Source organism: Benincasa hispida, chromosome 12 (genome assembly GCF_009727055.1).
Source record: "Benincasa hispida cultivar B227 chromosome 12, ASM972705v1, whole genome shotgun sequence".
Lineage (NCBI taxonomy): Eukaryota > Viridiplantae > Streptophyta > Magnoliopsida > Cucurbitales > Cucurbitaceae > Benincasa > Benincasa hispida.
Genome location: NC_052360.1, coordinates 55,833,607 through 55,844,870, shown reverse-complemented (window position 1 = coordinate 55,844,870; position 11,264 = coordinate 55,833,607). Strand labels below are relative to the sequence as shown.

The 11,264-nt window shown below is 39.5% G+C and overlaps 1 protein-coding gene across 4 annotated transcripts; it reads left to right on the top strand.

Annotated features, from left to right (window-relative positions):
• Window positions 1–937: 937 nt before the first annotated feature.
• On the top strand, window positions 938–8,248 carry LOC120067019 (protein TIME FOR COFFEE). Of its 4 annotated transcripts, XM_039018392.1 has the most exons (13): window positions 938–1,397; window positions 1,511–1,927; window positions 2,032–2,207; window positions 2,306–2,600; window positions 2,758–3,163; window positions 3,265–3,325; window positions 3,440–3,532; window positions 3,634–3,904; window positions 4,014–4,080; window positions 4,202–4,268; window positions 4,377–4,745; window positions 4,855–7,126; window positions 7,217–8,248. In XM_039018392.1, the coding sequence occupies exons 1-13, from the start codon at window positions 1,295–1,297 to the stop codon at window positions 7,285–7,287; spliced, it is 4,668 nt and encodes a 1,555-aa protein (XP_038874320.1). In that variant the 5' UTR covers window positions 938–1,294; the 3' UTR covers window positions 7,288–8,248. The 4 variants fall into 4 exon arrangements, with proteins under 4 accessions (XP_038874320.1, XP_038874319.1, XP_038874317.1 ...); XM_039018391.1 differs by having other exon boundaries at window positions 2,032–2,192; window positions 4,855–8,248; XM_039018389.1 differs by having other exon boundaries at window positions 2,309–2,600; window positions 4,855–8,248.
• The last annotated feature ends 3,016 nt before the right edge of the window (window positions 8,249–11,264 follow it).

Below are 11,264 nucleotides of genomic sequence, written 5' to 3'. Positions count from 1 at the left end.
GGAGGGCCGTGGGATGGGGAAGATCGGACGGTGAAAACACGGCGCGCTGATCGACACGGAGGGGCCTGTTTGGTTCGGTGCCAGCTCGGCGTCGAATCAAACTGGTTTAGGGTTTTAATTTTGATTTAATTGTTTGGAAAAAGGGACAAGGTGGCTACGTCAGACAATGATCCAACGATGGAAACAGTGGTGATTACGGTGATAAAAGAGATCGGGACGGTTGATTTTCACCAACAGGGAAGTGCTTTTCACGTGGCCCCCACTAATCAATTTTCTCGAAATATCGACAATTTAATTTAATTTAAATAAATAAAAAAAAAAGAAAACGTGGAAACCGAATAATGAACTTGACCGGTTGGAACGATATTTTCTGCGGCCACCTAGATTCCTTGCGATCGTCGTGTTGCTTTTACCAACGTCTTCGCTACCGGCTATAGCCAGTCATCATTCATCACATCTTTTGGAAAAATTCAAGGAACCCCTAAAACTACGATCGTGGCCTACATTTCTCTCTCTATCTCTCATCACTGTATCTGAGTTCTGAGGGGAAACAATTTTAAATATTATTTTTTTTCTTCTAAAAAGCAAATTCAAAATTGTTTTTCCTTTTTGTAAAATTAATTAATTAGGATACTGAAAAAAAGGGGAATAAAATAGGAAAGCGGTACTCGCTAGCGAGTAAATATGAAAGCTTGGAAGAGAAGAAAAGACTGTGACACGTGGCTGTTTCATGATAAAGTGAGGGTCCCATCGCTGCCCCTACTGAATTTAACGTCTAGGATTTTGCCATGTTGGCTTATACTGGAATGTTGACCGTAAGATCTGTCGGGAATAAACGGTGTGGATATCTTGGCGTTTGGGGAAGCTAAATCGTAGCCGTCCAGAGAGCCTTGGTGTGGGTTTCGCTTTAAGTGAAATAGAGCAAGAGCAAGAAAGAGGACAGAGTTTGAAAGGGTGGGGGAGAGGAAGGGGGGAAGAGATAGAGAGAGAAAAGGAAGAACTAACAAGCTCCAGATAATATAGATTGAAGAGATTAGATAAACGAAAAGCTACGATTTTTCTTCCTCTGCATATAGATAGGCTTCTTTAGTGGAGAAATCTTGTTTTCTTCTTTGCTTCTTCTTTGATTTCTCTACCGGTTTTCAGCCGGGAATCTGGAATTTTTTGGTGGTTTTTTTCCGGCGAATTTTTCAGTTAGGGTTTTTTTTTTTTTTTTGGAGGAGTTGAGGGATGAGATTAGTCTTCGGGTATAGTTGATTCCGTCGAAGGGGAAAAGAATCAAATCATATCTGATATGGATAGGAACAGAGAAGCTAGAAGGACGACGACGAACATGGCGGCCTCCAACGGGCTCTCTAGACGGAGATACAGAAGTGGTAGTCTTCGTGACTCTCCAGGTCTCAAAATTCTCAGATCTAACTCTCTCCGATGATGATTATTAGTTATAATGATCATTTTTTTTCGTTTTCTTCGATTTTGATTTGTACTAATTTTTCGTGTTTCTCTGTAGAGGATGATGGACCACTGGAGTTACAGGATACCGTGAGATTGAGAGATCGAGGCAGCGGGAAGAAAGATCGAGATCGAGATAGGGATAGAGACAGAGATCGAGACCGTGATAGAGATCGGCTTAGCAGGAGCAAGAGAAGAAGAGCTGATAGATTGATTCATGGCGGTAGCAATAGGGAAGATGGAGGGGAAGATAGTTCTGAGGAGAGTGTAAACGACGAAGAGGATGATGAAGACGATGATGGTGGTGGTGGTGGTGCTGGTAGTGGAGCGTCCGTCAGAATGCTTCCACCAAATCCAGCGGCGATTTTGAACCATCGGAAGAGTTATCCACCGGCGAAGAGTTTTAGAGCAGCACCGTCGTGGAAAGCCGCCGATGAAATGATTGGTGTGTCGGTGCCGAGAAAAGCCCGGTCAGGTACAGAAAACTGACGGGCATGGATTTCGCTGCCTTAGGGTATAAAGAGGGATTCTTAACGGTTCTGACGATTTTCTTTTATCTGGTTTTGTGTTTGTTTTCAGCCTCGACGAAGCGGTCTCATGAATGTTGGCCAGCAGCGGCGGGCAGCGGAACGGTGAATGAAGCCATTCACCGGCAGGCTTCGACATCGCCAGTGAGGCCAAGTCTTACACCAATGGTGACGCTTCAGCCTCCAGCCTCGCCTTCTTCTTCCAATGCTTCGGTGAGGAAGAAGCTGGTCGGTCTTTGGTCTTACTTCTACTACTCCGTTTTATCTTTTCTGATTCTTTTTTTGGGGGAAAAAGGGGGTATCTGACGAGCCGTCTGCTGTTGTAGAAGCAAACCGGACCTAAGCTCCGGCCGCTCAAATCCTCCACAAAACTATCATCTATGGCTCAAGACGAGATCGAGATCGAGATTGCTGAAGTTTTGTACGGTATGATGAGACAACCTCAAGCTCCTCCCAAACAAGAACCTTCTACTACTGAATCGATGAAGTTCGATCCAAAATCAACCACCGATGCCAAATCCAGAGTTTCATCGCCGATTTCTAACTCTTCTTCTGCTTTGCCTACCACTTCAACTTTGCCTCAAAATTCCAGTTCTTCTGTCACTCCGATATCAGCCACCGGTGAGTATTTTTTTTAATGTTTATTTTTGGGGTGAGAGCTCTGAAATCACTCGTCAGATTATTCTCTTTTTCCTTTTTCAGTAAGAACAGTTTTTCAATTTTTTTTTTAGAAACTGACGCAAATTTTCTTTTTATGTATCCGATGTGAAATTTACAGCACCCAAGAGGAAAAGACCGCGTCCTGTGAAGTACGACGATGAGAACGCCGCGACTTTCAGCCTTCGGAATAGCCCCATTTCATCAACAGCCAAAGCGGAGGCCGATCAACCAACTTACGCCGAGATCCCTGCATCAAATGTGGAAAAAGTTGCAGGATCTGCCGTTGAAAATGGAGGTGTTTCAAACGAATCTGGTAATTCTCAGGCCTTACCACCAACATCGGAGTCTCATCCAGAATCTATGAAGGTGGAAACAGCCAGTGCCATGTCCAATTCTAAGCCATTGACTGAAGAATCAGAAGGTAAAGATTTGGGTACAAGTAAGGAAGAACCCCAATCTCCCCTGAAGGAATCAAATGGCCCTAGATTGGAAGATAAGCGAGAGGATATGACAGCGACTAAATCGTAAGCCTCATCAGCCAAATTACTATATAAAAAAGTCATTTTCTTTCCAGACTTGCTAAATTAATTAATCTTCCATTCCCCCTTTTTTGGTATGTGTACAGAAATTCATCAACCTTCGATGTTGAGAACCAGCGGGATGATAAGTACAAGATAGATCTGATGGTGAAGATAATCTTTCTCTTCTTCCTCTAAAATAAAAAAAAGAATATTCTCAGTCAATTTTTATTTTTAAATTTTTAATATGAAAATTGGACTTTTCGTCCTTGTGTTGTACAGGCTCCTCCACCATTACGAGCTTCTCCAGAAAGAGATGGTGAGGTTGATTTTGTGGCCGTAGATGCTAAATCTATGGTCATAGATGCAGACACGGTAAGCGGGGCCACCCTACCTTCTCCTCCCCACTTGCTTAAAAGCGATGGCCCATGTTGGAATTAATTGTGTATAATCGAGTCTGGCTTACATTTATGTAGGAAATGAAGCCTCTGATAAAGGAAGAAGACAAAGGAACAATCAGACTTGGGGTTAAAGAGGTGGTGAACGTGGAGTCCAAAGTTATACCAGCTGAAGAAGTTGATTCAAAGAAACCCATTGTTTGCAAAGATAGAAATATTGACCTTCAGCTTGATATAGAGAAGACGACTGATAGAGATGCTGCCGCTACAAATGTAGGCACCAACAAACTCCACCAGCATGTTACAAAACAGCTGCCGCAACCCGGCTCGGAAAAGCCTGGATCTGCCGGTACGTTCCCATTTTTCAAATCCCGATCGCGCCCTTCCTCCCTTTTCCTTCCTGGTTTTGCTCCAAATGGTTTGCTGATTCAATATTGTTTTTCACTTATCTTGTTCAGCACAAGCGAGCTCTCTTCCCTTGCCCATGTCTCTACCTGGCTGGCCAAGTGGGCTGCCTCCTATGGGGTACGGTCGCCACAATCTGTTTTTTGTTACTGGGATTTTTACAATGCTTATTGGCTAGTAGAATATATTGTTGCTTTTTTTGTTCTCCTCCCATTGGAATGACGCTGTCGTTTTTGAGCAGATATGTGGCACCACTGCCAGGAGTTGTGTCTGTTGATGGAAGCGCTTTGCCTACTGCTGCTATGCAGGTAGTTATTTCTGCATTATTTTGAACTTTATTCTTTTCACTTTTTCTACTGTTAATTTGTTCTCCCTTTTTCTACACATCCTAATCTCTCCTCGTTTGTCTTTAACAGCCGCCAAATTTGCTTTTTCCTCAACCTCGGCCAAAGAGGTGTGCTACGCACTTCTACGTTGCTCGGAATATATTATATCACCAGCACATTGCGCGGATGAATCCGTTTTGGCCAGCACCAGCAGGTTCTGGTTCCTTGTTTGGGCCCAAGCATGGTACCCACAGCATTGTGCCCTCTGCAGACTTGCAAGGAAATCTACCGAAAAGTGGGATGAATGCAATGCAGGATAAGGGTCAGGGCCTTGCAATATTCTCGGGTCATTCTGGGAAGGATAGGGGCTCTCAAGCTGTTAACGCTGTGGATGCCTCCCAGAGAAAGCAAATTTTGCTTCAGCAAGCTCTTCCTCCGGGTGCTCCTAGTAATATCCTGGTATAACTCTCTGTCCAATTACGTTTATTGGCAGTATTCATCTCTTTGCTTCTTTCTTCTCCCCCACTTCTGTTTTATGCTGAATTTCGCGGCTTGTGTTAAATTTCAGCATGGCCCTGCTTTCCTTCTGCCTCTGAGTCAGCAACAGGCAGCTGTAGCGACTTCTGTTCGGCCTGTTTCTGTGAAGTCCCCACCTCCTTGTGCGAATGCCAATGGCAATGTGGCTTCAAATGCTTCAAATCCTGCCTCTGTCAGTACCTCAGCTGCCACAGCAATTGCTGCACCAGCAATGAGTTTCAACTATTCGGGTGTGCCTGGCAATGAACCACAGTATTTAGCCATTTTGCAGAACAATGGATATACATACCCAATTCCAGCACACGTTGGGGCACCGCCGGCATACAGGGGAACCCATGCTCATTCGATGCCATTTTTTAATGGGTCGTTTTATTCTTCACAAATGCTTCATCCTTCGCAGCTTCAGCAGCAACCGCCGCCTCAGTCTCATCCTAGTCAACAGGGACTTCAGAATGCTAATACTGCCAATGGTGGTTCATCATCTCAGAAGAACCTATCTAATCAGCAGCAGAGGCCTCATGGGAGCAGTGTTAGTGGGAACTTTCAAGGCTTTCCTGCATCCAGAAATCAGCCATCTCAGTCACAGCAGCCACAGCAGCAGCAGAACCATGGTTCTCATCAAACGAGGCAACTCGAGTCTGAGATTGGTGGCGAAGATAGCCCGTCGACTGCCGATAGTCGAGTGAATCTTGCTAATCTGAGTGTCTATGGTCCGAATTTTCCGATGCCAATGCATACTCCTAATTTTGCTTTGATGACTTCTGCTTCAATGGCGGCCACAGGTGGGGCACCTAATGACAAGAAACAGCAGCCCCAACAACAATCACAGGGTTCGAAGGGTCTGGAGCAATCTCAAACTATTCCTTTGTCTTTTGCTCCTCCCAACGGGGCACCCTCTGCTCCTGGACTTGACCTTTCATCCATATCATCAAATCATCCTATTTTTCAAAGTCTCCCTGAGATCACCAGGCAAGGGTATCATCAGATTATGGCTGCTGCTGCTGCTGCACAGGTTGCTCAGCAGAAAAAGAATTATCGTGCTGAAGAAGGAAAAACCACACATTCATCTGTTGTAGAGGATGAGAGAAAAAACATGTCTGTGAAGGCTCCTCCAACTGTTGGTCAGTCCATTCCCTTCTCTAGATCTGATTTAGCCGAAACATCACTTACTACAATACCAGCTGGGGCCGCCGTTGTTGACAGCTCTGCTAGAACTCTTAACCTTGGTCCTACTGCTAGAGCTTCAGGTTCAGTTATGCCCTCTGCAATGGGCACTGTAAACATGTGTGGTTCTCAGCATCCACTGCAGCGAAATCAGCAGCAGCAACAACAACAGATAATCCAGCTTCAAAAGCAACAGCAATATGTAGCTGCAGCAGTAGCAAGGACCAAAACATCAACAAGTAGTAATGGAAATGTTTATGCTGAGCACTCTCCTGCATCTTCTTCGATGGCAGCCAAGTTTCCTAATGCATTGTCTTCTTTTTCTCAAAATCTTGTCCAAAGTAACAGCAATAGTCCTGCTCAATCCCCTCAGTGGAAAAATTCTGTAAGAACTACCTCTTCTCAGGTTCAAACCCCCCCTCTGTCTTCATCAAATACATCATCTATAAAAAATCTTCCCCAACAGCAGCAGGGGGGCCGTCCACAGCCAAACCACTCTCAGATTTCTTTTGCAGCTAACCCAAAATCTACAACACAATCACAAGGGCAGCAACCTGCAAGCAGTAATCAATCCCCATCACCTGGAATGATTGGTTCACCGACTAATTCTTCAATCTCAAAGGGTGCTGGTGGAAGCCCACGGACTGCTACTTCCGGTTCTATGGGTCACAAAGTTGGTCAATCATCTTCTTTATCATCGCAGCAGACAAAGAATCCTACATCTATGCCCCCCCAGAAGTCATCTCCTGTTGGTGGGAGGAACGTTACATCAATTCTTGGCAATAATCAAATGACCTCTTCAAGTTCTGGAAATAAATTATCCCAACAGTCACAGCAGCAGCAGCAGCAGCAGCAGCAACAACATTTGGCGAAGCAAACATTGCAGCAAGCACAGTTACTCTTCCCTTACATGCAGCATGTTTCCCATTCAAGTAGCAGTGCAACTGTTTCACCTTCAAGTGGTTATTATCTTCCAAGGCGTCGTCCTGAGCAGCAATCACAATCGCAGGGCTCAGGAGGAACATCCTCCAATGGGATGCTATCCCTATGCCACCCTGTTACACTTGGAGGCAGCAGCACTACTGATCCTGCAAAGGCTGTTGCCGCTGCCGCTGCCGCGGCTAACAATATGAAAGGGGGTAACTTACCCACACAAACCATTCTCCATCCTGCTCAGTTTGCTGCAGCACAGTCCTCCGGTAATCCTCATCAACTTGTTGTACCTGCAGGTTTTCCTTACGTGCATACTGCTGCAGTGCAAGTGAAATCAACAGAGCAAAAACAACCTGCGGGTGGGTAGAGGATTATGGCTCTTGTTCTTAACCAACCCATCCAGCTATTAATTTCGGATCAGGACTGTAGACAAATTACGAATGGCGTTTCTTGCCTGTGGAAGGCACATCTTCTGGCAGCCTGAGAAGAAATGAAAGTTCAAATAGAACGCTAATCAGCGACAGTCTGAATTGCTTGTCGGACTCTTGAACCCACAATTTTGGGAAAGCTGTGAGAGAGAGGAAGTGGGAAAATATTGTCCTCCATTTGAGATGGCCTCAAATGTTGGGTTGTTCAGTTATCTGTCTGGGTTGGATGTTATTAATGGTCTCTGATAAAATATGGTTGGTTCTGGATGGGGAAAGGAAGGACGATCCAAAGAAGAATTTTTGAAGCAAAACACAGCACAGCACTTGGCAGTGGTTACCATATGATGATGATAAATGGAATGGAGGGAGAGGAAAAGCAAGAAAGATATCCTTTCCTTTCCTTCCCCTTTGGCTGGATTGTAATGGTGGAGGTTCTTTTTCTTCCTTAAAATATTTGATTTCATTCCCTTTTTGAGGTTTATTTCTCTCTTTTAAGATCCCTTAGAAACAGTATCTCTTTAACATATAATATGTGCAGTGAAGAAAGAGGGTGTGTAGTTGTATATGTTTGGCACATATGAATGGGTAACCCTCAAATTTTTTTGATTTAAAACAAAACAAAAAAGAAAAAAAAAAAAAAGAAAAAGAAAGAAAAAGCTGTTGCCTCCTTTAAATTCCTCCTTATTTTCACTGGCCCATTTTTTCTATGAAGTTGTTAATGTGAAATCTGTGAGATAATAGGTGGAAAGCAGAAAGCTCTGTATATATAGTCTTTTTATGTATTACTTGCAAAAGATACCTAAAAAAAAAATGGTAGTCCAGAGAAGAAGGTTGTGGAAAAAGGATGCCCTCTTTCGTTGTCAATATCTTACTTTGTGGTTGTGTTACAGAGTTTGGATATATACTACTGATACAACATACACAACCCACTTTTATCTTTGTTTTTATCTGTTTTTGTGTGGAGAAAGAAATTAAATGTTTGATTTGGAGAACATATTTGTATTTATAACCAGAAAAATTTGCTTATTAAGGTGATGATTGTGGGTGTGGATGTGTTGGACAGAAGTGAAAGTGGGGCCCTTTCTCACAACAATCAAGGTCAAGATGGGACACATACAATTTCTGACATGTTTCTCTCTATTATAACCTTATAAGATACTCTTGCACGTGTCTTTCTAGTATATTTTATTTCTTATTAAAAATGCTAAAATCACTCGACCTATCACTATCATTGTAATCTTATCTTATCTTTCTACTTTTAATTTGAGCAACTACTTTGGAATTCATAATCCATAAACTACGGAAATGTTGTAGTTAAGCTTTAAACTTTTTATCATACATTATTTAAGTTGGTTATAAACTAGTAATCATGGAAGACCAAATTTTCTAATGAAGGTGAATCGACAATGAAAACTCTAAATAATAAACATTGTAATTCATTAATAAAATGTGAACTATTTATTTAGTAATTTAAATATTTTTTTTATTGTTTTTGCCGAAAGTATCGGTCTATTGATATTGACATTTAATCGAATCGTTATTTTCATCAACTGACATTGATATTTTAAACCACTCGACAACTATCTTCCTATAAGAGGAAAAGACGCCACCTTTATAAAGCTTGCCTTGATATTGGTTTGAAATAAGGATTTACTAAAGCTTGATGAGACATCACACAAGTATGAGATTCTTTGGTAGCTAATCTTAAGTCACATATCGATAATAATTATATTCTAAGATTTAGGATTTTTTTGGGTACCACAACTGAGAGAACAAGAGAACGGGAGACCAAATCTCAAACAAAAGAGACCATACCAATTACTATTGAGTTAAGTTCACTTTTGCAAGTCCTAAGAATTATAACAATAAATAAGTAAGAGTTGGAAAACAGAGAGTATTTCATCATATTTAAATTGTAACAATAATAATAATAATAATAGTAAAGGGGGTATTTGGGGTATTGAATTGAGTTGTGAAGTCTGAAGTTAATATGTTGAACTTAGAAAGGCTGTGTTTGAAGTGTAGCATTATAAAAAGTTTTTTGACAAATGTGCAAAATAGAAAAAGGAGAGAAGAAGTCTTTCGATAAATATGCAAGATTTAATAGTGTTTAATGGAGTTATTTAACATTAACTTATGAAGTTAATGAGCCAAATACCCCAAAAGGAAAAGGAATTATTATGGTAGCAACAAGGTAAATAAAGAAGGAAAAGAAAACAAGAAAGAAAAGGAAAGGCAGAGATTGTAGTACTCAACAATGCAACAAAGTTGAAGATCTCTGTGTTACATGAATGCTCCTTTCTCTAACCTTAGGTGATCTTGAAAGGGATTGGGGAAAAGAAAGACACATTGTTTTTCATTTTGGTAGGGAGGGGGACCCATTTTCATTACAGAATCAATTAAAAGAATCCCCAGAAATATGACCATTTTGTCCTCTAGACTATTGCTGAAGTTTATATCTTTTCTGACATCCAAAGATACCCCTTTTACCCACAACTTTTCATTTTAAATATATTATTACTACATAATTTACAATAATGTAAAACTAATTTAATATGATGTAATTTCATCATTTTCTTATGTAACTATTGTGTGTATCCACATCTTGAAAGTTAAAGTTTGATATTTGAAACCATATGCTAAATAAATAATCTATAAATCTTAGATAAGAAACAATCACTAATATGTTTTTTTTTTTTTTTTTTTACGTATGAGTCAGAAAAAAAAAGAGGAACTTTAATAGGTGGTCATTCACATTCTCATATTTGTAAATATAGAAGCAATTCTTTCTGTGCGTATTTAGACATGTTTTCGTAATTTATTTTTTACCCTTATAAATCACTAATAAACATCTTCACTTATGGATGTCTTTCAATTGATAATCATCGATGATTAATAAATGTAGATTAAGGGTGCTTGGGACATTGACTTGACTTGAGTTATGTTATTAATTCAATTCAATGTTTCGTTCACTAACTCTACAAACTCTAACAGCATTCACTATTGAAATTTACACATTAATAGAGTATTAATAAACAAAATGATGATAAACGTACTGAATTTAGATATTGTGAAGATAGACATTTGTCAATAAACAAATATCCTTCAAATGAACCAATATAATTAAACTTCATAGTGTTTATAAATACATATATTATAAAAATCAAAGTTACCTTTATCTTTTTTTAAAAAAAAAATTAAAATTTCCATTTTGGATGAGAAATGTATCCTAAAGAAAGGGCATTGAATAAACTATTGCACATTAAAAGAAACCTACATACAAGGGAACTTGCTACATGCTTGGTGTGACTAATGTCATAAACTACTCAAATAATCAATGATGGGACATCTATGTCTCAAAATGAAAAGCAATATATAAGTTTTGATTCCATCTTTTCTTTCCTATCTAACTTTGATATCATAGCTCTCAAAAAAGAAAAAGAAATGAAAAACTTTGATATGATAGTACTTACTTGGTATGCAAATTGGAAATGATCTTTCGTGTTTTTAGATTAATTGAATCAAATGGATTTAACGAATATTTGTATATATTTATAAAAACTGTTTTCGAATGATATGATTTAAATAGTAAAAATTTTAAAAATAATATTTTCATATATTTAATGTACTCAAATTTTGAATTTAAAATTTAAAATTACAAAACTACATGAAAAAAAGATAAATACGTACAATATAAATATAATTAATTATGTGATATTGTAAAATAATAGTTATATAATGATAACATAAAATACCATCTTTATAGATTTTGAATTATTTTGAGAGTTCAATCTAACTTTTGCGATATCCCTAAATTCTTCATTTGTACTATATCTATTAATATTTGGAGTTTGATTGTTATATTTGACATTGTTTTCTTTTTCTGCATGAAACTCAACACTTTTTTTAACATAAA